The following is a 27,735-nucleotide window of genomic DNA, read 5'->3' on the forward strand; positions in this document are numbered from 1 at the left end:
CATGTACCCAGCACCCCACCCAAGCTCTCAAGTGGTTTATTTTTTCTAAACTTTCAAAACAATTGTGGAAATAATTAGAGGTACAGGGAGGTGGTACTGTGTACCCTTCCCTGGACCTCCACCAGTGGTAACATGTTGGATTCCTTAAGTACAACACCAAAACCAGGTAATTGTGATTGGTGCAGTGCACTAGGCTTACTCGGATTTTACCGGTTTTACGTGCTTTCGTTTATGTACGTGTGTATGTAGTTACGCATCATTTTGCACCAGCCATGTGTGAGTTGCTCTTCATCCTTACCAGCAATCGATATTGTCAGAACATTATGACATATAGGGCATCTGGGTGGCTCAGTTGGCTAAGCATCCGACTCTTGATTTAGACTCAGGTCATGATCTCATGGTTCACGAGTTCAGTCCCTAGGTTGGGCTCTGTGCTGACAGCTTGGAGCTGTCTTGGGATTCTCTCTCTCCCTCTTGCTCTGCCTCTTCCCTGTATGCAAGCATGTGCACTGGTTCTCAAAATAAACCTAAAAAACATAATGACACATATTCAGCCATTCTGGTAGGTGTAGAGTGAAACCTCCACTGTTGTAATTTCTATTACTATGGACTAGTTTTGCCCGTTTAATTTAATTTATTTATTAAAAAAGTTTTTTTTAATGTTTATTTTTGAGAGAGAGGGAGAGAGACAGAGCATGAATGAGGGAGGGGCAGAGAGAGAGGGAGACACAGAATCCGAAGCAGGCTCCAGGCTCTGAGCTGTCAGCACAGAGCCCGATGCAGGGCTCGAACCCACAAGACTGCAAGATCACGACCTGAACCGAGGTCGGATGCTCTGAGCCACCCAGGTGCCCCTAATTTTTTTTCATGTTTATTTATTTATTTTGCGAGGGAGAACGGGGGAGGGGCAGAGAGCATGGGGGAGAGGCAGAGAGCTTGGGGGAGAGAGGATCCTAAGCAGGCTCTGTGCTGAAAGCCCAACGCAGGGCTCCATCTCATCCAGGAGATCATGACCTGAGCCTTAATCAAGAGTCGGATGCTTAACCGACTGAGGCACCCAGGTGCCCCTAGTTTTGCCTATTTTAGATCTTCATGAAAATCATATAGTACTTATGCTCTTCTTGTCTGGCCTTTTCTGCTCAACACAGTGTCTCTAAGGTTCGTTTATGTTTTTGTGTGTATCAGCAGTTTATTGACTTTTATGGCCAGCTGTATTTCCTGGTGTGAATATACCACAGTTGATTTAGGCATTTGCCCAGCAGCAGACTTACAGGTTGTTTCCAGCCTACAGCTATCATGAATATGTTTTAGAATATACTGTCCTCCAAAATAGATTGTGCCAATTTCCCCTTCTCCTCTCTGAGTGGGAGCTGGGAAAGTGGCAGTGGAGCAGAAAACACATCCTGAGCACGTACCATTGACCCTCTGTGGTGGTGGCTTCTTCGGGAAGGGACTGGGCATTCTTGGTTCCTGGTGGCCTCCCCTGGCCTATTTTAAGCGTTTCTGTTGGGAAAAACCTCATGGAAACGCTTGTCTGCCCTGATGTACTCAAGGATCAGCGCATTTTACGGCATCCTTCTTAAGAAAACCCTCGGAAGAAATTCCTGTGGAGGCTCAGTAGCAGAAATAACTTCATTTCTCCTGAGCCATTGGTTTGTTCTTATTTTAAGGACACCGTGAATTGGCAGCTGATCAAGTTACACACATGCGAGGTCCTTACGTATCAAGTGCCGTTTGCTTTTGTATCAGCCTTACGAATCGCTCCATTTTGCGTGCTGGCCTCTGTGTAGTTTTCGGTCCTTGCTTTCCTGTTATACTTTATGAATACCTGGGAGCCACGTTTATGCTTTTCTGTCGCAGGTGGGGTGTAATGAATCAGTCACTTAACGCCATGACTCGGGGGCATCTTTGGCAGAGGAGCAGTTGCCCTGGCTCTGGGTGGTGTTGGAAGGGTTGTCTAGCAGAGGTGGGAGCCTTCCTGTGACCTCAGCCTCCTTGGCTGTTGATGAACTGGCTTCAGACAAGCATGTAAAGCACCAGCAAACCCTCCAGCTGCCTCTGAAGCTGGCTGCCGTGTCATCCTTTGCCCCAGATTTTGTTGGCTCTGGCTCCACCTTGTCCCACCCGAGCCCTTCCCAATGCCCCTTCTTACCCCGCTGCCTGTGTGCTTTCTTGGATGCTGCTGACCTTGTCGTGTCTGTCGTTTTCATTCTCTCTTGAGTTTTGCTCCCTCTCCCCTTGCCCTACAAGTCCTTGGCTGGGAGTAGAGTTAGTATCACCCCTGCCTCGGTCCCCTCTCTTCTCTGGCCCTGCCATATTCCAAGTTTCTTGTGTTGATGGACAGGAGCGTGTGCTGACCAGGAGGAGGGGGTAGGACCGGGGGCTGTGGCTCCTAAATGCAGCAGCTGTAGAAAGGAATGTGCTCCCCAAACCCACTCTCCCCCTGCCACACCCTGGGTGCTATAAAGGAGCTGGGAGTGACAGCTGCAGAGCTTCCTGAATTAGGGGGCCTAAGTCACAGGTTCCCCCGCGGGGCTGCCTGTTTTAGCGGATAGCCTCAGGATCAGATGAAGGAGGAGGCAGGAAAGTGACTGGAAGAAGGCTGCAGGTGCTGCACACGTCTCAGAGATCAGCTCTCTCATTGCGTCTCGCCCTGTGGGAGATAAAGAGGATGTTCCGAAAATCCCAAGAGAGAATTGATGAAAATCTCCTGTTCTCCTATTGAGAGAAGAATGTATTGGTAGGGCTGGGCAGGCACTGAAGGTCAGTGGGGGGCTGCTGGTTTGAGATCAGGGGAGAGGCATTCTCCATTCTCCAGGGAATCCTCGTGGTGCCTGTCCCTGGCCTTCAGCAGGAAGGTGGGGTGGCAGGTGTGGTGACCTGGAGCACTCTGACTGGTTCTGGGCCTCACATTGTATTCAAAAGAGCGGAACTAGCACTCTCTGGTAGTGAGTTCCCTGTACCTGGAGGTGTTCAGTCGGAGGCTGGATAGAGTTTTTTGTGGAGGAGATTCCTGTAATGGATGGGAATTTGGGTCCTTCTAAGGATAAATGGGAAAATATGGTGAAGGTTGCTTTCTGCACTGTGTTAGCACTGAGTATGGAGCAGATCCAGATGCAGAGGCCTGCCTGGTAGGGTCCGACCCCGTTTTCTCAGTCCCTCAAGGAACTGTTGAGGTACGGATTGACCTAGGAAAAAAATCAGTGGCCAAAGAGGGACCAAACTGCGGGGACTGTGTGAGGCTGAGGACCCTTAGGCAGAGGCTCTGGCAGCTTCTGTCCAAAGAACGAGCTGGGGAGAGGGCCAGGCCTTGCTCTGGGCAGACAGCGGCAGCCCCGGAGGGTGGGTGATGTGGGGTGAAGCTGGTGTGGAGCTCTTACAGGGCAAAGTGAGGTCTCTTTAAGAATTATGACCTGGTATGGGAATGCACGCTGGTGTAGCTACTTTGGAAAACAGTGCAGAGGTTCCTCAAAAACCTAAAAATAGAACTACCCTATGACCCAGCAATTGCACTACTAGGCATTTATCCATGAGATACAGGTGTGCTGTTTCGAAGGGACACACGCACCCCCATGTTTATAGCAGCACTATCAACAACCAAAGTATGGAAAGAGCCCAAATGTCCATTGATGGATGAATGGATAAAAAAGATGTGGTATATTTATACGATGGAGTATTACTCGGCAATCAAAAAGAATGGTATCTTGCCATTTGCAACTACGTGGACGGAACTGGAGGGTATTATGCTAAGTGAAATTAGAGAAAGACAAAAATCATACAACTTCACTCCTATGAGGACTTTAAGAGACAAAACAGATGAACATAAGGGAAGGGAAACAAAAATAATATCAAAACCGGGAGGGGGACAAAACAGAAGAGACTCATAAATATGGAGAACAAACAGAGGGTTACTGGAGGGGTTGTGGGAGGGGGGATGGGCTAAATGGGTCAGGGGCATCAAGGAATCTTCTCCTGAAATCATTGTTGCACTATATGCTAACTAATTTGGATATAAATTTTTAAAAATAAAAAATAAAATAATAAAAAAAAGAATTATGACCTGGGAGGGGCACCTGGGTGGCTTAGTGCTTTAAGGGTCCACGGTCCGACTTTGGCTCAGGTCATGATCTCGCGGTTTGTGTTTCGTGGTTTGAGCTCTGCATTGAGCTCTGTGTTGATAGCTCAGAGTCTGGATCCAGATTCGGATTCTGAGACTCTGTGTCTCCCCCTCTCTGCCCCTCCTCCACTTGCGCTCTGTCTCTGTCTGTTTCTCAAAAATAAATAAACGTTAAAAAAGTTAAAAAAAAAAAAAAAAAGAATTATGACCCGGGAGTTTCTCTTCAATTGAGTCTACCCTCCTTTTTAATCTCTCACTTTCCAAGCAGGGTGCCTTCTACTTTGATGTTTAAAAATTGTGGTTAAAATTTACCATTTTAATCCTTTTTGATTTTTAATTCAGTGGTGTGAAGCACATTCACAGTGTGGTGCAACCATCAGCACTGTTCTTGTCCAGAATGTTTTCATTATTCTAAATAGAAACTCTGTATCCATTAAACGCTAACCCCCGTGCTCCCTTCCCTCCACCCCTGGCACCCACCATCTACTTTGACTTTTTTTTTTTTTTAGTCTTTTTTATTTTTCTAGATGCCTCATATAAGTGCATTCATGCAATATCTATCTCTTATGAACTGACTTGTGTCCCCCCAAAATTCATGTTGAATTCCTAACTCCTAGTATCTCAGAATGTGACTGTACTTGGACACAGGGTCTTTACAGAGGTGATTATGGTAAAATGAGGTCACACGGGTGCGCCCTGGTCCAAGGTGATTGGTGTCCATACAAGAAGAGGAGATTAGGACACAGATGACACAGACCAAGAGATGACCATATGAGAAGGACACAGTGAGGAGACGCAGTGGCTCCACAAAGCCAAGGAGAGAGGCCTCAGAAGAAATCACACCTGCCGGCACCTTGATCTTGGACTTCCAGCCTCCAGAACTATGAGAAATAAATTTCTGCTGTTTAAGCTGCCCGGTCTGCAGCGTTTTGTTATGATGGCCTCAGCAAACAAATACATTGCCCTTTTGTGACTGGCTTATTTCATTTAGCATTAGCATTTCAGACGCTCATCCGTGTTGTCGCATGTATTAGAATTTCATTTTTTTTATAAAATTTTTTTTAACCTTTATTTTTGAGACAGAGAGAGACAGAGCATGAACGGGGGAGGGGCAGAGAGAGAGAGAGACACAGAATCGGAAGCAGGCTCCTGGCTCTGAGCCATCAGCCCAGAGCCCGACGCGGGGCTCGAACTCACGGACCGCGAGATCGTGACCTGAGCTGAAGTCGGAAGCTTAACCGACTGAGCCACCCAGGTGCCCCTAGAATTTCATTTTTTATGGCTGAATAATATCCCACTGTAGGGATAGACCACATTTGGTTCATGTGTTCATCTGCTGATGGACGCTTGGGTTGTTTATTGTGCTGCTGTGAACATGTCTCTGCAAGGATCTGTTGGAGTCCAAATGGGGTGTCCTTAAATCACATGCAGTGAGCCCTTTATACAGTGCACGGCTCACATTTTCCCTTCCAGCCTGGTCTGGAGTCTGGCCCTTCAGCCTGTGTCCCGCTGTTCTCCCCCACAACCCTCCACCACCTTTCACCAACACACCAATTCCTCTCTTCCCCTGGCGGCATTCACTCCGATCGATGGGAGAAGTTGTGGCTTTGAGAGTCAGGCACGTCCGGGTTCACATTCAGACCACTCCGCTCTTAGGAGGTGATGTTGAACAAGTTACTGCAGCAGTCTGAGCCTCAGCCTTCTCATTGTGGCATGGTGGTGGCTCGCCCACTTCTCGTGACAGGTGAAGCGCCTGGCCCAGAGCAGGGGCATCATTGACTTTGACTTCCTTTTCTCTCCCAGGTCCAGTACTGCCCCCACCCTTCACGGTTGACAGAAGGCTCAGTGCTGGTGTGTTAGTCAGGGTTCTCCCAAGAAACAGAGCCAGTAGGATGTATGTGTATAGAGAGAGGTCGAGGGGACCGGAAGGTCGGAAATCCACAGGGATACCTGGTGGCTGGAAATTCTCGCAAGAGTGAATGTTGCAGTCTTGGGTCAGAAAGCAGTCAGAGGCAGCATTCCTTACTGTTGCAGGGTGGGGAGCTGAGTCTTTTCTCTTAAGGCCTTCCACTGATTGGATGAGGCCCATCACATTATGGAGGGTGATCTGCTTGACTCAGAGTCTACAGATTTTAATATTAAGTACATTTAAAAAATACCTGCACAGCAACATTCAGACTGATACTTTCCAACTAGGCACTATAACCTAGCCTAGTTAACGCATAAAATTGACCATTGCAGTTGGTACCTTGTCAGTTTTCTTTAGATTGGCGTAAAGATTCAGTGTAATCCCTATTAAAATCCAAGAAGGCCTTTAAATAGCAATTTGCAGGCTGATTGCAAAATTCATACAGACGTGTAAAGGAACTACAATAGCTAAAGCAACTTTTAAAAGATGTAAGTTGAGGGAGTCACACTACCGCATTTCATGACTGATTAGGAAGTCACAGTGGAAGGACAGACACGTAGATCAGCAGGACAGAATATAGTTCAGAAATGGCTTTAAACACATACCGTCAACTGATTTTCAACATGAGGTGCGAAGGCAGTTGAGTGGGGGAAGGGTGGTCTCTTCCAGTGCTGCTGGAACCGCTGGATGTCCACATGTGAAAATCCTAACTTCAATTTTTACCTGGCAACCTATTGAAAATTACACAAAGTGGATCACAGGTCTAAATGTAAAAGCCAAAATTGTTACATTTCTAGGACAAAACAGGAAAACATCTTGGGGACTTTGGGTTAGGCAAAGAGTTCTTTGAATTTGATGAAAATAAGGAATTTCTGCTTTTTGAAAGATACCTCAGTGCATGAAAAGACAAGATGCCAATGGAGACCATTCTTACAGATTACGTATTGGATGAAGGGCTTGTATTCAGTGTATGTATATATAAAAAAAAACCATCAAAGCTCAATAGAAGGAAACAACCCATCAAAAATAGTTGAAAGTTTTGAACAGGCTCTGCACCAAAAACACACATGGAAACGTGCTTAATATCATCAGTCATGGGCACCTGGGTGGCTCAGTCGGTTAAGCATCCCACTTTGGTTTAGGTTATGATCTCCCGGCTCATGAGTTTGAGCCCCGCATCGGGCACTGTGCTGACAGCTCAGAGCCTGGAGCCTGCTTCGAATTCTGTGTCTCCCCCTCTTTCAGTCCCTCCCCAGCTCAACCCTGCCTCTCCCTCTCGCTCTCAAAAAATAAACATTAAAAAATTAAATATCAGTCATTAGGAAAATGCAAATTGAAACTACAATAAGATATCACTGCACACCTACAAGAATGACTAAAATGTGAAAGACTGACCCTACCCAGGATCAGCAAGGATGCGGAGGAACTGGTGGCAGAAATGTAAAATGGCACAGTCACCTTAGGAAAAAGTTAAACGGACCCCCCACCATGTGATCCAGCCACTCCCCTTCTGGGTATTTACTGGAGAGAAACGAAAGTGAACGTTGGTAAGTGGAATTGTATACAGATGTTCCCAGCAGCTCGATCAGTAATAGCACAAACTTGGAGACAACCCAGTGTCTGTCACGAGGAGAATGGATAGCAAATTGTGGCCAGTCCATACAGTGAAGTACTGTCTGGAATACAAAGGAATGAACTATCGATACACAACTGCAACGTGAGCACATCTCAAAGGAAGTATGCTGAGTGAAAGAAGCCGGATAAAAAACACATACGATGTGGTTCCATTTACATCCACAAATACAAACTAATGTATAGTGAAGAGAGCAGCTCAGGAGCTGCTGGGGAGGGGGCTGGAGGGGGGAGGCATGAGGAAAATTGGGCAGTGAGGAATCTGGTCACTATTTTGATTGTGGTGATACACATATGTCAAAATGAATCAGATTTGAATAGCATTCTGTGCTGCAGGTGGATTAGACCCCAGCGAAGCTGTGTTAAATGTAAAGCCCATAGAAGAATGGCCAGTTGACTTCAGTTCCTCTCCTCCGTGACCGACTGCCATCCTCACAGTGACACCCTCCCTCCAGCCTGACAAGCCAGTGTCTGCATTCCCTCAGCTTCAGAGAACTGGTTCTTAGGGGCTGTCATGTGCCATTAGGAAAACTGCATCAAACATCACATTGCAGACACGACAGAAGGTTCTGGAACCCCCATATTACTGGAAATGGATCTCTGTTCACTGTCTTACATCATAGCACGGGACATGTCTCCTAGCTTCCCCTTTGTCCTTCCGAGGCATCAGCATTCTATGTTTTCCAGAAGCCTGAGAAGGTTAAGCTCCTAGCCATCTACCTCAAAGGTCAGACGTCACAGGTTTCCTTAAGCAGCTATTGTGGCTTCACCCTCCTGACCGACCTGTGGGGGCGGGGGTGGGGGGGTGGGAACGGCTGAAATGTCTGTCAGTGGCTGTCAAATAGAATCTCTCTCGCTTTGCCCTGTGGCTCCTTCATTCAGAAAACTGAGGCAGGTCAAGGTCAGTGACTTGGCCCAGACTTTAGATCAAGTTAGCACAGATGCTGAAAAGGCTCGGGTTCCTAACCCCTAGACCTAACCCAAGGGATGCCCCACTTTTTCTCTATCACCCCTGCCCTGTGACCCATGTCACGTGACCCCAGGGCCGCTGGGGGGAGAGAATCCGGTCCGGGCTGTGCCTTCCGGGGCCTGACAGCAGGCACAGCAGTGGTGGAGCCAGCCTCTGCATGGCCTGTCAGGGTCTGCGCGGCTTCCCCATCACGTCCACCCAGTTGCCCTAGTGACTGTGTGACCCTTTCTCCCCCACCCGGCGCTGCCACCAGCCCTATAAATAGAGGCGAGGAGCAGCTGGGCTCTCTTGGCAGTCACCATGAGGGCGCTGGTCCTGCTCTGCTGCTTTGTGGCATCGCTCCTGCTCCCAGGACAAACAGGTATGACCCTTACCCCTGTCAGCCAGGCCAGATCACGACCCCCACGTGCCCTGAGGTCTTATGTTTACTGAAGGGGGGAGGGGGGAGAGGCTCCAGCGGTAGATGGTGAGGCCTCAGTGGTTCCTGGGGTTGATGGCAAACATGGACTCCTGGCATCGTCTCCATTCCTTTCTCCTGGGTCCCAGGAGGAAATGGTACAGAGAACCTGAGAGACGTCGGGGGCTCCATGGGAGGCCAGAGAAAGTGGGAGCAGTGAACCGAGAGGTGCAGGCAGGCATGAGGCCTGAGCCAAGGGCTGGGAGCCAGAGGACAGGTCTGGCCAGTAGATGTTGGGGAAGAGGACCCTTCTAGATGGGCGAAAAGAACCCGGTCTTGGAGCTGGAGGGGCCCCTGGAGGTCTGAGTTGGCTTGACCCTCCGCCCCGGTGGGGATTGGGCAGGGGCTGGCTTTGCATGACTGAACACCGGGCACAGTGCACAGAGTTGGGGGTTGTCTGGGGAACAGCAGGGTAGAAAGGAGGTCGGTTGGGAACAGGTTGGAGATGGAGTTGGGGATTGGAGCCAGAGTTTGGGAGAGGAGCAGGACCCCCTGCAGGGTATCCCTGGCCTGGGCTGGGGGCTCCACTGGAAGGGGGCTGGGGCATGTGTGCACGGTCTCCCTTTGATATCTCAGCACTTTGTGTGGCAGAGGCGGTGGCTCAGGTTACAGCGTGGGGGTTATTTCTAGGCAAGGAGGGGACACCAGATCATTTGTCACCTCTCTCTTCCCGAGACTTCTGCGGCTGGGTCTTGCTTGGTGGTGCTTTGGGGGTGATCTGGGGACCCCCAGGCATCTGGGTCTCCTGCTTTGTCTTCTCATGAGTGGCCGTCTTCATCTGCACCGGGGACCACAGGGCCAGAGCCCCAGCCGCTCGGGTCTTTGAGATTCTGTGTGTCGAGGTCCTCGACCCAGCCAGGAGGGCAGGTAGCAGGCAGGAGCAGAAGCTGTTCCCTCAGGGGGTTAGGGACCTAGGTGGGGGGATTCAGCCTTGTGAACGCTGCTGGGCCCTGCCCTTGTCTGCCCTTGAGTTAATTTGGGCCTTGCAGCGCTGCTGTGGCTGGAGCGGTGAGGATTCCAAGCGGCTGTCAGGTGGCTAAGTATGGAAACAGCCGTGTAATTGGATCCTGAGCCCCAAGCCACTGCTGCCCTCTCCCCTTCACAGCCCCTGCCCTGCTCCGCCCAGCCCCAGCTGCCGCCTTGCTTCCACACAGCAGGCCCGGGGACTCTTAGCCTTTTAGGGACATCCTTCATCTTTCCTCCCAACAAGGGAACTGGACATCTGGAACGTTCCATAAGGCCTGCCTGGGGATCTTGCTGTGGGGGAAAGGAGGCAGGCAGGCATTTTGTGCGAAGATCCTCTCTGTGCATGCTCCTTCCTTCCTGGACTCTGCAGTGTGGTCCAGTCCTGGCTTCCAGGGAGGGTTTGTCCACCATGTGCAGGGTCCCCTTTCTCCTCACTCCTGCTCACCACTTGGGCTGTGGGCTCTTCTCCTGGGGGGTGAGTTTTATCACTCTACCAGCTGTAGATTACCGCAAAGGCAGCTGTCTCCTGTACCCGCTAGGAGGTTCCAGCCGTAAGGGTGGCTTCTCCCTGCCCCCATGATGACAGTCCTTCCTACTGGTTGATTTCCCACTGGAATTGTGCCACGAAGTAAATGCCACCTTGCCCAAAGGCAGCAGCTTTGCTCCTGAACTTCCCACCCTATTACTGGACCCTCATTTCCATCCCGCTGCTGGCTGGATGGCAGGCTGACCTTCTGTCTAATCCGGCTTCCTGCTCCCCAGGGATGGAGGGGGCCCTACAGAGCCGTGCTTTCGTCTCTTGTCCCCATGTTGCCCCTGTGGTCCTCTGGACCGAGGCAGCCTCTTCTTATTCCCTAGCAAGGGACCAAGTACCTCTCCTGATGCTAGGACGCAGCCAGAACTGCCGTGGCCCCATCACCAGACACCTTGTAAATCTCCACCCCCTGACCCATGGCCTCTAGGCATTTTGACCATTGGGGTCCTCCTCTTTGTCTTAGGGACTTGGCCTGGTCACAGGCCTGCTCAAGGACAGGGGAAAGCAGCCTCGAGTATTGTCGAGGTAAGAGAGTGAAAGCTGGAGGAACCAGAGATGTGTACAAGGTCAGGCAGTGAATTAGGGACAGACAGTCTCACCCCCTCCTCCAAGAGTGGGGTGGTGGGGGGTGGCCAGCGCTGAGAGAGCATTTGGGTTCAAGCTGCTGGCGTCTGTTAGGCTGGGTTTGGGACTTCTTTGCTTCCTGCTGCCTGCATGATGCAGAGGTTGGGGTAGATGGGGATTCTGAGTCCGTTCCTTCCTCCAGCCTAGCCCTGGTTTGGCCTGCTTGCGGCCTGCTCTGGCCTCCACCCTGCTGTCCCAATAATGAGAAGTTGGTGCATGCTGGGGCTGACCCACCCCTCTGTGAGAGATGAGGGTCTGTCAGGAACCCCTTTGTGGCCCCTCCTCACCCACCCTAGGCTGGCTATTTCCAGAAAGAGGCTGTGTTCATGTTCCCTCAACAGGGCAGCCCGGCTGCTGCGATCTCCACCTTGGGGAGGGGTCATGAGCTCAGGGGTTTTGGGGAGAGGACAGAAGCCTTTGCAGTGCCCCCTGCAAGGTGTGATTCCTGGCTCGGCGCAGCCAGATGAGCCCACAGGGAGAAACTAGTCTGCCCCTTCCCACATCGAGTCTCCAAAGCACTCACTGGGATTTGCTAATGGATGTGCACACCTTGCTTAGTGGCCTGTGGAACTAGAGTTTGGGAAATGCTGTTTTTGACCCTCGCCTGGGTGTGGCAATAAAAGTCAGAGAGCTGGTTCAAGGCAGGTCTGAGCTGGAGTTCAGGTGTCCTTGCTCCCCCGGAAGGGGGTCCAGATGAGGCCAGCTGCATCCATCTGGCTGTTTGGTGCTCACTTAAGTGTGGTGGGTTGGGAAGGAGCCTAATCCCTACAGACACAGGAGGAAGATGGCTGTTGCTCTCTGGCAGGGTCCCAGGGCCAAGGACAGGGTCTAGGTGCTGTGGCTCCTGGTCTGGAACGAGGGTACAGCCGGGAGAGTGGGCAGGGGTGGGGTCTGCCACTGTGGGGTGCTGGGCTTAGCTCTCTCCAGGACACCTTTCCTGCTCCAAATCCCAATCCAGACCCACTCACAGCACAACCCCTTATGTTTAAATGCTGCCTGGGTGCAAAGCCTTTTCATTCAAACACCTCACCACATCTCACTGTGTACTAATCATCCCAGATTTATCAGGTACCTCCTGTTGTTTAGGTATGGTACTGGGGGAGTTCACATGGGCGTTTTGTCCTTGGCATGCTTACAGTCCGGTACAGGAGATAGGGTGTCTTCTGCCTCGTGGCCACACACACACACGCACACACACATGCGCGTGCGTGGGCCACACGTGAGTGTCATGAGGGAGGCACAGGTAAAGTGAGGTAGGGTGGAAGTGCGTGGGGAGATAGTTTTTAACTGAGTGGGTCAGGAACTGTTTACAGATGAGGGAATGTTTGAGATGCGCCTGGAAGAAAGTAGCATCGAGATGTGGAGTGATGGAAGGAAGAAGATTCTACTTTAAGGGAGCAGGATAAGCAAACTCATGCTGTCAGGAGAGGTCGGGGCTCTGGGGAGAACTGGGCAAGGATAAGGGCAGGCAGAGCAAAGTGGGGGTCACGGGGAAGGTCCTTGGAAGCCTGGATTGGGCCTCTGAAGGGCCATGTGTGGTCGGCTGATGAGGAGGGCTTTGCTCTGTGGATGGTGGGTAACCTTTGAGGGCTTTGGAAGCATCCGTCCAGCAGGTGTTTGGAGGGAGGGGGAGGACGAGGGAGGCTGACTAGAGGACCTTGTCAGAAATGCCAGTTGGAGTGGGTGTGAGCTCTGCAAGGCAGTTTGGGGGGGTGGGCAGAGAGGAGGGCCAGACCCAGCAGGTAGCTGTGGTGAAGTCCACTGGACCCCAGCGAGCCAGGGCCAGAAGGAGGCCTTGAGGGTCTAGTGTGGGTCACTGGAGGTGTGATCTTGCCAGAAAAATGAATGAATGAATGAATGACCAGGAGCATTAAAGAACAGATTTTAAAGGCTCAGTTTGGGTCATTATGAATTTGAGGTGCCAGGGAGACATGTGGGTGGAGATCCTGGATGTTGGAGGATGGAAGGTCAGGTCTGGAGGTCCGGACATGAGATTCATTTGGGTGAAGATGAGGCTGTTGCAGAGAGAGAAAAAGAAAAGATACAGGGATGGTCGTTGGGCAGTGCCACATTTGGGCAGTGAGTGGATTTCAGGAAAAGGGGAAGAGACCTGGGAAGAGGCAGTGACCTGGATGGAAGCCAAGGGAAGGGAACATTCTGTGGTTTTTGTTTTTTGTCTTTTTAAATTTTTTAACATTCATTTTTGAGAGACAGAGACAGAGCACAACCAAGGGTGGGGCAGAGTGAGAGGGAGGCACAGAATCCGAAGCAGGCTCCAGGCTCTGAGCTGGCAGCACAGAGCCTGATGCGGGGCTCAAACCCACGAACTGTTAGATCATGACCTGAGCAGAAGATGGACGCTCAACCGACTGAACCACCCAGGCACCCTGGGAAGGGCGCATTCCAGAAAGGCGGTCGGAGGGATGAAATGCCAAAGAGATGCCGGGGAAGATGAGGCGTTAGCTTTGATACCCTGAGGTCACAGGCAGAGCACGAGGGCCTTACGTGCATCTAGCGAAGGCGCAGAGGCAACACATTTGGACAGTGGGCTCAGGAGGGATAGAGACGTGAGAGTAAGTGGGCAGGGGGTTTGTGGATGTAGCAAATTTCCTTTTCAACACTAGGAAGACGAAGTGTGTTTATGGGCCAATGGCAAGGGTCCTAGGAGAGACAAGGACTGACAGACACAAGGTGGAGAGGAAGTGACCAAGATGGCAGACGTGCAGGAAGGGTGGGATAGGTCTTAGGAGACATGCCATAGCATTGTGGAGACCTCAGAGGGACACTGCACATTCCAGGCAAACTCAGGAGCCAGCCAGGGAGCTAATATAGGGTGTAGGGATCCTGGCCTACACTACGATTGCCATGGAGGGCCTGGAGGGTCACCGGGTTGGGGGAAGGAACCAGACAGATGTTCCAAGAACCCATGAGGTGGAAAGGGAGGCCCATTGCCCCAAGGTGCATGGTATGGAACAGCAGGGCCGAGACCAGAGTCTGGTCCGTGGTGCTGAAGGAACACCCACCGGGCAGAGTCCGGAGACAAATCAGTGACCCAACCTTTTTGTGTCAGTGAAAGTTGGTGAACGACCCCCCTCAAGCCAGATGCTGTGGAGAATAGGGCAGAGTCTGATCCCAAGCTCCACCATGTAAGGTGTACATTCAGCAAATGTCCCCTGGGCCTGCAATGGGAAAAGCTCTGTATTTGGACTCCATCAGGATCTGTGACTTAGCGGGAGCTGGCTGGGAGGCACGCGGTGAGTTCCTTGGATGTCGGCCTCGGTTCTCATTCTTCTTGTGGAACAGAGACAGTCCCAGGCTCAGGTTTCCTCTGGGGTTTTTTCCTGGCTGGGAGGACTTGGCCACGCCCATTGGCGGGGCTCATTTTGGGATCGGGGAAGTCCTGTCCCATTTGGTTTCAGCCCCATCCTTCTGCAGCCCTGAAGGTGGTTTTGTTCAGAGTCAAGGTCCCAGGCAGAGACATGCCTGCACTTGTCAGTTCCCTATCATCCCTCACAGAGGGCTCCACGGCCGCCTTTCCTGAGCTGCCTGGTCTTAGGAGGGGGGGCTTGGGCTGCAGAAGCAGTCCCTGCTGTTAGGTCGTCAGCCGTTCACTCCCCCCTAGCCAGGGCCTGCAGCAGCCAGCTGTACAGAGAGCAGGCCACCCTTCCCAGCCACTCTGGGGTGGGTGTGCCCAGGGGCCTGATCCTGAAGAATCACCACCATGAGACTGTGGTTCCGGCACCCAGCTCCTGCCTGGCACCACCCCAGAGGCCTGTCTTCCCTGGGACTACCTCATCAGAACCACACGAAGACATAGTCTCCATGGCTCTGTCCGCTCCGAATCCTGGTCCCCAGAAGGATTTCGAGTAGAATGCTGGCTTAGCTGGGGCGGGCTCCCTGGCTTCACTGCAAGAATGTTATGCAGTGAGAAAAGGCTTTTCTCCTTCGATACTTTGGGGGACCCTCCCCCCAGGGGTCCTTGTCCTTCACCACCTTGGCAGGACCCTCTTGTCCTCTGTCAGAGCGCTAAAGGGCAAAGAGCAGGTGTGGGTTGTGTGGCCAGCTCTGGGGAAGAGAAGGGCCCGGCGCAGAGTCAGAAAGGGGAGATGGGCCTTCCCTGGGGAGCCCGCCCTGTGTTGGGAACAGAATGGATTCATGATTAGGGGCGAGGAGCAGTGTATGGTCAGCAAGTGATGTAAGAATGCAACTGCCTTATAATCTGGGTACTTGTCCAGAGAATACAAAGTGTGCTAATTCAAAGGGATACGTGCACCCCTGTGTTTATAGCAGCACTGTTAATACGATAGCCAAATTATGGCAGCAGCCCGAGTGTCCCTTGATAGATGGATAAAGACGATGTGGTGCACACACACACACACACACACACACAGTGGAATGTCAGTCATAAAAAAGAATGAAATCTTGCCATTTGCAACCACACAGATAGATCTAGAGAGTATAATGCTAAGCGAAACAAGTCAGAGAAAGACACATACCATGTGATCTCGCTCATATATGGAATTTAAGAAACAAAACAAACAAGCAAAGGGAAAAAATAGAGACAAAGCAAGAAACACACTCTTCACTACAGAGAAAACACTGATGGACACTAGAGGCAGGGGATAAGGGGATGGGGGAAATACAGGGTGGGGATTAAACCGTGCGGTTGTGATGGGCACCGGGTGTTGTATGGAAGTGTGGAATCACTCTCTTCTGCACCTGAATCTAATATTACACTGTCTGTTAACTGGAATTAAAATTAAAAAGTTCAAACAAAACAGAAAACAGAGGCGCCTGGGTGGCTTAGTTGGTTAAGTATCCAACTCTTAGTTTCTGCTCAGGTCGTGATCTCATGGTTCATGGATTTGAGACTCAAGTCGGCTCCAAGCTGCCAGTCAGGAGCCTACTTAGGATTAGCGCTCACTCTCTCTCTCTCTCTCTCTCTCTCTCTCTCTCTCTCTCTCCCTCTCTCTCTCTCTCTCTCTCTCCCCACCCCTCCCTCACTCTGTCTTACTTTCTTATTCTTTGTCTCTTTTGAAATAAACGAACATAAAAAAGACAAGCGAGATATGAGGTGCAACAAAGATCCGGACACGGTGGCAACTGAGAGGGGGCAGGACTGGAGAGAGGCAGGAAAGGGGGTGATGATGGGGACCCCTCTCTGAAAAACCAGCTTTCTGGCCCCAACGCCAGGCTGTGTTCACCACGAGGTCCTGGTCAGCCACACTGCTCGGACAGGAACAGGCTGTGTCTCTGCCCCAGGAGCTGACTTCTATTTGGGGAGATGACACACACTGAGAGAAAATGTAACTAACACCCGGGCAGCTCTAGTTGGAGTTCAGAAGAGGGCTGGAAGGTCGGCCTCACGGAGGGGCAGGGTTTCAGCTGCACTGGGAGGAAGGGGGACAGTCGCTGGACTGTCAGCTCCGAGAGGGCACGGGCTTCGTGTTTGGTTAATTTGCTCACCGCTGAGTCACCAGTGCCTAGCCTGGCGCTTGGTTCACAGAAAGCCCTTAATGTCTGATGAATGAGGGGGTGGTTTGTGCAGGCAGAGGAGGAAGAGCCTCTGGAGGTGGTGATCAGAACCAGGAATGGAGATGCTGGGGGCATTGTACTGGCAGGGGTAGCGATGAGCCCAGCTCTGGCTCGGGTGTGGGGCTCCTATTGGTGGGATCAGACCCCCCTGATGGGCGAAGGGCCTGGAACACTGAGCCAGGTGGCTCTCCCTGGGCCCTTGGCATACTGCAGCCCCTCTCCTTCTCCTTCTCAGATATTTTTGGATCCTTCTAGAGCAGGGACTGCATTCTGAGCTCAAACAGGTGCAGGCAAAGTCTGGCCTGGAGTTCTGAGCCCGCAGGAAGTGGGTTGTGTTGGGAGCTCAGGCCAGGGGAGAGCCCTGGGGTTTGGGAGCCCCCTCCCCCCCGCCTTTCCACCAGCTCACCGCCAAAACTGCGGCCCCTGGTCCTCCTCCAAGTGGCCATTTGGTTAGGACTCGGCCAGCCCAGTTGTTTCCCATAGAAGTTTCCCTAGGTGGCAATAGTTAAAGACTTGACAAAGCCATTGCCTTGAAAATGACCTCTCTGTCCTACGGTTCCCCAACTGCCTGTTCTGTGCACCTGCACCTTCCAGAGAGGCTTCTGGCCACTTCGTTGGTCCTTTTTTTTTTTTTTTTTTTTTTTTTTTTTTGCCCTCCCACCCCCGCCCCCGTGTTCCCTCCTACCCTTTATTTCAAGTGTCAGGTAGTAGAAGATCATTTATTTCTCTAGCTTATCTCAGGGGGTCGGGACACCAGGAAGGGGTCTGGAAAAATTGGAGAAGGGTCACAGCACTTGCTGTGGCCTGGGGAGCCCCTCCTGGCCTCAGGAATGAGCCTGGGTACAGGCTGTGAGGGGAGTAGAAGCCCAGTGGCAAATCTACCTTTCTCCTGTCTTCTGCCTCAGTTTCCCTCCTGAATTGGTAGTTAGACCAGCAGCCTCTTCACCGGGAGCCCTGTCACCTGAGGCTGCCCACATTGGGAGCAGAGCAGCCTGCCTGGGGTGGGGCACACAGCGACCATAGGGCCGAGCAAACACTGGCTTTGTCTCAAATTTGCCACCAAGCCCCTTACCATTTTGCACCCGTTTGCCCATAAAACAAGATAATTATACTTGCCCTATTTACAGCATGGGGTTGTGATGTGACTAAAATTAAAAAAAGGCTATCAGATGCTTAAAATGTTTTTTTGATATTAGATACTTTTTAAGCTTAAAAGGACTGTGACAGTAATTACAGGCTATCGCTGCTGTCCCTGGTCCTCTGGCTTGACACCTGCCACTGGTTTCCTCAAATATCACGAAACATGAACACTCAAGGGAATCCGTCAGCATCTCTGCCCCTTCTCAGGGCTGTTAACATCCTTTGGATTCTCTGTCCTCAAAGAGCTTACAAACCAGGCTGTGGGGGGTGGCAGCCCCCATTCATGACCAGCTGAGGGAACCGTATAAGGCACATGTCACAGGGTCTAAAAGTAAGTAGCCTGAGTGTGCAGAGAAGGGGAGTGGGTGGGAGAGGGCCGTGGGGCTGGTGAGAGCATCACCGCTTAGTGTGACGGGGGGTCAGGAAGACCTCGTGGGGCCGGGCCTCAGCGCTGTTCCTGTGTTCCCCTCCTGGGGCCATCGGAACCAGTGACCGTAAACCTCACGCCTTCCAACAACAGAAACTTAACCTCTCGCAGTCTGGAGGCCAGAAGTCAGAAATCAAGATGTTGGCAGGCTTCACAGGAGGATCCTTCCTGCCTCTTCCAGCTTCTGGTGGATCCTTGGCCTTCCTTGGCTTGTAGACGCGTCTCCGATCTCTGCCTCTGTCCTCACGTGGCCCCTCCTCTATGAGTCTCTGTGTGTCCTCTGCTTTTCTTCTAAGGACATCAGTCATTGGCCTTAAGGCCCACCCTAATGCAGTATGGCCACCGCTTAACTACTTATATCTGTACAGGCCCTATTTCCAAATAACGTCACATTCTGAGGTTCTGGAGGGATGGGAATTTGGGGGTGGAGGGCACCCTTCAACCCCTCGGGCTCCATAGCCTTGGACCCAACGGCTGAGTGGTTGCTGGCTCTGAACATATAGTTCCCGTCTCTCTCCTGGGTGGTAGCCCTCTACTGGGCACAGATGGCACCTGTTTCCTCCGTCCTCTCTCTGGCCCCACCGCCCACGCTCTTGCCGTAGCAGCTAATTTGGAGCTCTGCTGACACACCCAGTACAAACGTGTTGAATGAATGGACCGACAGCTGGCCGGGGGCAGGCGATCCCAGGAGGCCGCCTAGCCTTGTGGTGGTGCTGGGGAGGATGGTGGGGGGCATGTTCCAGCTCCTTGTTGGGTGTGCTCAGGTATGGAGCGAGATAGAGTGGGCCTGTCCTGGGGACAGGAGGCTCTGTTTCTGGGCTGGTGTGTGGTGGAGAAGAGTTGCAGGCCAAGAACCCAGAGACTGAGGCCCAGCAGTGTTAGGCCTGGCTCTCCCTCTCCGGGTGGGTGCCCGGCCCCTTGGAGTCTCCCGCCCCGAGTGCAGCAGGAGAGTAAGTGGGGCATGGAGTCACCTCCTAACATTCTGCAGGAGGTCCTTGGAGAGCCAACTTCCAGATGAAGGTTTGCATCCTGCTATCTCTGCCTTTCTGCCCCCTCCTTGCCAGCAGCAGGAACGCCCAGCTGTAAGGACGGACATGTGGGTGTCCTCGTGGCAGACTTAGGGGGTCCCTGACCCCGAGTTTGGGGTGTCAGGGCAGCTCTGGAAACTGGTGGATGTGGCTCTACTGCCCTGTCTCTGCTTTGTCCTGGTTCTGGAGGAGAGCAGGGTTGGGGACAGGTCTCCACTGTCTGCTAGCCTTTCTAGAAAAGCTGACCCCACCTACCCTGGCATTCCTTGCTCTCCTCTGTCTGGCTTGTCCCTCCAGTTAGATGCTGTGTGCTTAAGGGGAGGGTCTTAAATTCAGGAATGAAGTTCATGGTTATCACAGTAACCTTTTGAGCTGATAAGGCAACTACTCCTAGGACCCTTTGATCACAAACAGAAAGAAAAAATAAAAAACAAAAGAAAAAAATAGGCCTGGGCTGCTTAAATGACTTAACACATGGGTGCTTCTGTGGTTATGAATCCCAGTCTCAAATCTCCTCTCTTCTGGAACTCTCTGCCACTGAGTTGAGGGAAGGCCTTATATTTTGTTACCATCATCCATCCATCCATCCATCCATCCATCATCCACCTTTCCATTCATCTATCCATCTATTCATCCATCCATCCATCCATCCATCCACCCATCCAAAGTCTGTTCAAGGCACTGGGAAACAAAATCTCTGATGAGGAAACCAAATAAGTAAGTTATTTAGTTTATTGGACAATTATAGGTGCAGTGGAGAAAAAGATTAGGTTGGGGAGAGGGGAAGACTAGTTGGGAGACAGTGTCACCAGGGTGGTAGGAGAAGGCCTTGCAGAAATAGTGACAAGGAGCCAAGATGTAGGGGAGCTGGGCAGCTGTGTGGGGAGGGACTTCCCAGCAGAGAGCACGGAGGCCCGGTGCGCTTGCTCATAGAAAGCAAGCCTGTGTGGAGGAGGGGGCCGCCGGAGCATGTGCAGAGAGGGAGCACGTGTGGGGAACAGAGGGCCTGGCGCTCAGGGAGGAGCAGTTTCACAACCCAGGTGAGAGATGTCAAGCTAGGGGTGGGAGAAATGGTTAGGCCGAGGATAGATTTGGAAGGTAGACAACAGGTTTTTTTTAAAAAAAGATAGCTTTATTGAGACATAATTCAAATACATATAATGTGTCCATTTAAAGTGTGCAACTCAGGGGCGCCTGGGTGGCGCAGTCGGTTAAGCGTCCGACTTTAGCCAGGTCACGATCTCGCGGTCCGGGAGTTCGAGCCCCGCGTCGGGCTCTGGGCTGATGGCTCAGAGCCTGGAGCCTGTTTCCGATTCTGTGTCTCCCTCTCTCTCTGCCCCTCCCCCGTTCATGCTCTGTCTCTCTCTGTCCCAAAAATAAATAAACGTTGAAAAAAAAAATTTAAAGTGTGCAACTCAGTAGTTTTTAGTGTTTTCACAGATATGTGCAACCATATCTCGAGCAGGGAAGGAGCAGAGAGAGAGGGAGCCACAGAATTTGAAGCAGGTTCCAGGGTCTGAGCTATCAGCACAGAGCGGGATGCAGGGCTCGAACTCACAAGCTGTGAGATTATGACCTGAGCCGATGTCAGATGCTTAACCTACTGAGCCACCCAGGCGCCCCAATGTTTATTTTTGAGAGAGAGGGAGGCACAGAATCTGAAGTGGGCTCCAGACCCTGAGCTGTCAGCACAGAGCCAGACGTGGGGCTCAAACTCATAGGCCGAGAGATCATGACCTGAGCTGAAGTCGGCCGCTTAACCGACTAAGCCACCCAGGCGCCCCTTTTCCGTTTTATTATTGATGAAACAGGCACAGAGGAGTTGAGACAGAGGCTCACGTTTCCACTGTTGATTAGGAGAGCAAATTTGGCCCCTAACTCTGTCCTTCTCTCTTTCTCTTCCTCCCTGAGGGTCCCAGGGGTCCCAGGGCTGCTCCCTGAGCTGGGCAGCTGTTTTCAACCACCAGGCTTCCATTCCTCAGGCAGGTTCTGTGAGAGCCTCCCATCACCAGCCACATCTGCTTATTTGTGCTCTTCTCCTGGGAATATCCCTTGGCAGGGTAGCAAGGCCAGCTAGACCCCAGACCCGTAATGTCCCCACAGCTGATAAGCATCAGCCTTGCAACCCCCCCCCCCCCCTCGCTGAGTGCAATTCAGTGGCTTTGAGGAATGGCCCAGGAATGGAACTTTTTTTAAAATTTTTATATGTTTTATTCATTTTTGAGAGACAGAGACAGAGCACAAGCTGGGGTGTGGCCGAGAGAGAGGGAGACACAGAATCAGAAGCAGGTTCCAGGCTGTCAGCACAGAGCCCAACACAGGGCTTGAACCCATGAACCTTGAGATCGTGACCTGAGCCGAAGCCGGACGTTTAACCGACTGAGCCACCCAGGCACCCAGAATGGAACTTCTAACTAAGCTCTTCTCTCATCCTTTTTGCAAATGGCCTTGAGCCACGCCTTGAGAAGGGCTGACCCAGGAAAGAGGCTCACTACTCTCTGGTGCTCTCAGGGCATCCAACAGACATTTGCTGTGCTGCCAGGCCCCGTGCTGGACCCCTGCGATCCCACTGGGGAAACACTGCAGGCCTTGGCCTCAGGGGACTTCTCTTCCATGGGGACACGAGTTAAAGGCTGCCACAGGGAGTGCTATGGGAACACAGAGCAGAAGCATCTCAGTACTGGGAGGCCCCAGGAGGCCTCCCAGGGATGGGCTTCAAAGCTGAGGTCTGATGTGTGAGCTGGAATTAGCTAGGTCCAGGCAGTGGGGAGTGGGCGACAGTGAGTCTGGCAGGGAGGATACTGGTTGGAAATGCACGAGGGCTGAATGCGGTTTCTTAGAGAATTCTGCAGGTGTACATTGTTTGAGTCCTGGAGCTCATGGCTTTCTTAGGCACTGTGGGGACACGAAGAGGCTTTGGGGCCACAGGTGCACCAGCCAGAGTCAGTGACAGCCTAAGAGGGAAGATTGGACACACGCACCCCTGCCCCCCCCGAAGGTCACAGCCACATGGGACAGAGTTGCATCACGTGGCTCAGTATGGACAGTCATGGACACTGAGTCAGCTGAGGTCAGTGAGGGGACCACCCAGGTGGCTTGGAGAGGTGAGAACTGGAAGACGTCATAGAGGCAGCCGGACATAGGCTGGCAAGAGGGAACAGGTGAGGCCGGACCTGCTGAGAAGCAGGTAGTGGTGTGACCTCTTATGGGTTGGTTCTCAAAAGGTATGTTGAAATCCTAACCCCCTCCCCATACCCCCCCCCCCCCCAGTGCCTCCAAATGTGGCCTTATTTGGAAATCGGTTCCTTGCAGATGTGGTTAGTTAGCCTGACTGGGTGCCCTTTGAAGTGGAGGAGGAGAGATGCAGAATAGAGACACAGGGAGAAGGCCATGGGCCACCGAGGTAGACATGGGAGACACATGTGGATAGGCCAGGGACTGCCGGGAACCAGCAGAAGCAGAAGAGGCAGGAAGGAGCCTCCCTGAGCACCTTTGGTAGGAGCACGGCCCTGCAGACACCCTGAGTTTGGACTTCTGGCCTCCAGAATGGAGAGATAATAATACATTTACGTCTCTCTCTTCCCCTCCCTCCCTTTCTCCCTTCCTTCTTTCCTTCCAGTGTTTTATTAGTTTCAGGTATACAACATAGTGATTCGAAAGGCTTCCCTGACCAGGAATCGAAACATTCCTGCTGCTTTAAGCTGCCCAGGTTGCGGTGCTTTGTTATAGCAGCCGTGGGAAATGATACCAGAGCAGGCTCAGGCTTTGGGGCAGGGACGGGCGGTGGGTGGGGGGGGGGGGGTGCTTATTGTGTGTGGCCGGCCAGCAGGCAGGCCACTGGCTGGAGCTCCTCGATGTGGCCTGGCAGAGGCTGCGTGGGGCCCTTGGTGTTGATCAGGAAGGGTCATCCCAGGGACAGTGAGTGCGGAATGTTCGCTTGCTCTTGCCCCGCCCTCTGGCCTGCCCTTGGATTTAACCTTCCTCTCCCCAGGGGAGCCCCGTGGGAACCAGAAGAGTGCTCACCCTGACCTGCCTGGTCACCAGGCTGCAGAAGGAAAAGAAAGGTCTGGGTAGCAAGAGCCTCATTTGCTCTCAGTGTTTGAAGAGACGAGAACCCAGACCCTTGGCGACACTAACTCCAGCAAGAAGCTTCCTTGGGGGTTTAACTGCCTAAAAGGATTTCTCCCTAGGGGTGGGGATTTCCAGAGAGGGGGGCCCTTTGGGAGGGAGAGAGCCACCTCTCACCGGGAGAATGTGGCCCACGTGTCTGAGGGTCAGTGGGCTAGGACACTTGGGGATACAAACCGGCAAGCCTGCTCCCAGGGGAGACATAGGATTTCTAGAACATCCTACCATAGATTGGCCTGGATATTCTTTGCCTGTGGCATTCCAAGCTCTGAAGTCCTAACTGAGGGTAATGGATGGCTTTGCTCTAGAGGCTTTGGGAGTTTGTACCGTTCATGGAGAGGGGAGAAGTCTTCTTCCTTTTCCCTTGTGACCCAGACTCTGGAAGCCTCTTCTCGTTGGGGTTGTTTGGCCTCTGCAGTCCTGAACTCAGAAACTAAGAGTTGATCTCATGTAACTTTCGTGGAACCAGCTGACCTTTGTCCCCCGATGACGGGGACAGTGAATCCCTCCCTGCATCCCCTACCCCCACCCTACCATGATACCAGAGCACCCAGAGTGATGGGAAACACAGGCCTGGGCTGGGTGCAGATGGCCTCCAGGAGCTTGAACCTTACCCCGGCCCTTCCCAAGGTCTCCATCGAGATCTGTGCTCTGGGACCCAGCCTGACGTCACAGTCCTCAGCTGGTACTCACTGGGAGGCCATGCCTTATAGGAGCAATGAGGGGGAGTGAATGAGCGATCCCAGGAATGCTGGGTCTCGGGGCAAGGGCAAGACGTGGGCATAATGCATTAGAAACGTCAAGGAGTGAAGAAAGTCGTAGCTGGGTGGAACCCCACGTGAAAGACCAGAGCGAGGGGTACAGAGACCTTGGTTTAAGTCCAGCTTTTGCTCATTAGGCGGCTTCCAGCTGGCTCTTTTAGCTCTCTGTGCCTCAGTCACTTCTGCTGTGAAATGGATGGATTGGGCTAGTTAATTTCCAAGGTTTCTTCAGCACTGCAAATCTCTAACGTGAAAATAATCAAAACAAGAATGAGGTTTGGCGCCACCAACGTAAGGACCCAGGAGTGGAGCGCATGTGCTGTGAACTTGGTAAAGTCCTCTGGGAGAGAAGCTGGAGAGATCTGGCATCTTGTCTGGATAGCGGTTTTGCGGGAAGGGTCTATGGGCCGGAGTATGCAGGGCAACTCACGGGGCACAATATTCGTTATTGCTGCTCTAGCCTCTGCCCTTGGTTTGACCTTCCTCCATAACCTTCCCTGAGCAGACTTGGGGGGAAACAGCTTCTCGGTCTTCTGATGGCTGGAGGTAAGATCTGCTCAGGACACCTCACCGCCAAGCAGTTGTGGGGCAGGCCTGGCTCTGTCATTGGGGCCGCCTGTGGTCGTGCAGACCCTTCAAAGCTGTGAAAACATTAGCTCTGATTTCAGCTGAGTGGGACAAGCCGAGTGCCATTCTCTCTCTCTGTCTCTGTGGTGCAGTCAAAGCTACTTTCTCAAGGCCTGAGTCATTTCTAAAGGGCTTATCGCCCTGTGCTCGCTTATTCCAAGGACGACGAGGGCGGTCTGTCACGGTGGTGGCCTCTCTGGTTGTGTTGCCGCTTCTGAGAACTGAGAAGGAAGGGCCCTTAGTTGCTCCTGCTGCAGACAGCGCCTCTCACCTGTCCTCACACACAGCACACAGAGTGGGCTTCGGCACCCCCTGAGCGTGCATTTGTGCTGGGGGCGACGTGTGGGGTCACTCCTTCAGTGGTGGGGCAAAGGGATCTGGGAGGCAGGGGAGAGAGAGGAAGCTATGCATGTCTTCAGAAGTTTCTGGGTGAGGGGCGCCAGGGTGGCTCAGTCAGTTAAGTGTCTGACTTCGGCTCAGGTCATGATCTTACAGTTCATGAGTTTCGGCTCTGCATCGGGCTCTGTGCTGACAGCTCAGCCTGCTTCAGATTCTGTGTCTCCCTCTCTCTCTCTGCCCCTCCCTCCCTCCCTCCCACTCTGTCTCTCTCTCAAAAATAAATAAACATTAGAAAAAAGAAAGAAGTTTCTGGGTGAGTCAGGGCTGACTGGAAGTGGAGGTCGGTCATCACAGGAGTCAACGTGGGGCTCAGCAGGGCGAGATCTGGACTCCAGGAGTGTTGACAGCTGAGGCCCATTCCTGTCCCCGGGCCAGCTGGAACCTTATGGAAAGAGTCAGGCTACCCCCAACACGCCCACAACTCCTTGTCCAGGCTGCTTCTGGCCGCATAAAGGGGATAAAGAGCCCCGGGCAGAAAGACCACTGACCTACCCCCCACCCCCCCCACCGAAACAGCGGGTAGGAAGGATTAGAGTGAAGGTGAGCCAGCTTGGCTCCCGTCCAAAGCTTGTTCTGTTTTGGCCCACTCAGCGAACTTGGGATTTGGCCTGGCATCTTTGTTCTTCTAGGAAATGAGCTTTATTATATCTAACATTGTAGAATGCTTTTAAACGTTATCTGATGCTTAAAATACTTTGAAAGGGTTGGCAAAGGAGGTAGTATTACCTGCATTTTATGGACCAGTGGAGTTGGTGCGGGGGCAGGGGGAGGTGTTGAGGAGCAAGGTCACACTGCTGGTTAGTGAGACACTGAAGAGCTGTCCTGACTTCTGACCACATCCAGAGACCAGTCTGGCTCTGGGTCTCCTGGCAAAGGGAAGCCCCAAGATGTGGTTCTGGTCCAGGTTGGGAAGGCATCACGTCCATTTTCCAAGCTGAGAATTAAGCAGACTTCCCCTCACTTCCCCCCCCCCCGCCTTGGGGTTGAGGTGGGTCTGATGTCATTGTTACCCCCACATCCAAGCCTCTGGTGGTTCTGATCTGATCTCAAGGCATCCGTCTGACTGTGACCTTGGGGAGCCACATTGCTTTGGCTCTTAGCGGGTGTCTCCATGCCTGGTGACCAGAAGTCCAGCCATAGCCCTCCCAGAGGCCAGCCTCCGGATTGCAGGGGGATTCCATGTCATTGGGTGGGGAGGTGGGGGGTGGAGGAAGCCAGCCACCTGTCTCAGGATCCAGCCTCCATCTCTCCCTCCTTCCTTCCCTCTCCTGCCCAGCTCAGTCCCTCTGAATGGAGGAAGTATAGTCCAGTGACTCCTACAAGGATTTCTGTTCACTTCAGGAAGGGCTGATCTCTGGGAAAACTGGATTTTCCACAGGGTATCCTGTTGGTAATTAAGTCACACTGAAGGGTTAGGACTTTGATGGTTTACTTCTTCCAAACTCATTTGCCTTTCAAATGTGAGTGCTCATCCACATCCATGAATCCTCTGGGCATCAGCAACAAGAATGGTTGTGGGATTGTGGCTGATTTCTCTCTGTACCCCCTGAAGCAAGGATTCCCAGGAATTAAGGATGGGGAAGGGGGATGGAGTGCTTCTGTCAATTCTCTGGACTTTGTGGGTTAAAAGCAATGGTCTTGAAGTCTTAATCCTTTTTAAAGGGAAAAGGAAGAGGGTATAGTGAACAGTTGCTTATCCTGAGGCTGGCTCACCCCCGTCCTTTCTGGGAGTTGGTGTCCTGGTGCTGGGAAAGCCCATGGACTCAGAGTTGGTGGAGTTCTGGCTTCTAGAACCAGCCCACTGCTAATTGGTTTAACCAGACCCGTGACCTTGGAGCAGTCACTCCTCAGAGTTTCAGGCTCTGGATCACAGTGAAATCAAATGGCTTGGTCTGTGAGGGGGTCCCTTTGGACTCCCAGTCCCATGGTGTCCTTGTCATTGTGTCCTGTCTCCTGGGTGAATCATTTTGGGGCCAGAGTCCAGCCAGGGACTAGCTGTCCTGGTGGGATTAACCTTGACTTCAGGAGCTTGGCCAGGAGGCCAAAGAAACCTTCCAAAGATGGCTGCCTCACTCACTGCACCCTGGTCCCCTTGTCCAGGGTAGAAGGGGTAAAGGCTAACAGAATGGCGAGAGAGAAGGCCTCAGGGTTCTGGGAGGATGTGGACGCTTTCTTCTAGGGTCCTTCTCAGTGTTGGCATCTGCAAGGCTGTCTGAAGACTCATCCAAGAAGCGAAGGAACAAAGGGCCCTGAGTGGTGAGCGTTTGCTCTGTAAATAAGGTCAAGAAAAAAATGTCCAATCTTAAAAGACACCAAAAGAGGCTGCCGACCATTGGCCCGTCCAGGAGCGTTCAGAGACAAGACCTAGGACACAGAAAGGGTCGGTGTGCTGCTCTGACTCCGTTTCTGAAGGGTGCACTTGAGGCACGGCCGATGAGCTGTCTGAGTGTTGGGGTGAAGGACAGCCTGGTGAAAGACGT

At 52.3% G+C, this 27,735-nt stretch overlaps 1 protein-coding gene across 6 annotated transcripts in view; it reads left to right on the plus strand.

Moving 5' to 3' along the window:
- SRL (sarcalumenin) overlaps positions 1–27,735 on the plus strand; it is a 46,772-nt gene that overhangs the window by 1,014 nt on the left and 18,023 nt on the right. For 2 of the 6 annotated variants that reach the window (XM_040459173.1, XM_040459174.1), the window contains exon 1: positions 8,723–8,989. The exons of 1 other annotated variant lie outside the window; for it this stretch is intronic. In XM_040459173.1, coding sequence (XP_040315107.1) covers positions 8,929–8,989 — 61 coding nt within the window. In that variant the 5' untranslated portion in view covers positions 8,723–8,928. Of the gene's footprint in view, positions 1–8,722; positions 8,990–27,735 lie in introns of those variants that run through there. 3 more of the 6 variants (XM_040459176.1, XM_040459177.1, XM_040459175.1) reach the window with 2 other exon arrangements.

The sequence above is a fragment of the Herpailurus yagouaroundi genome, unplaced genomic scaffold, assembly GCF_014898765.1.
Source record: "Herpailurus yagouaroundi ecotype Mexico unplaced genomic scaffold, PumYag 222, whole genome shotgun sequence".
NCBI classification, from domain to species: Eukaryota; Metazoa; Chordata; class Mammalia; order Carnivora; family Felidae; genus Herpailurus; species Herpailurus yagouaroundi.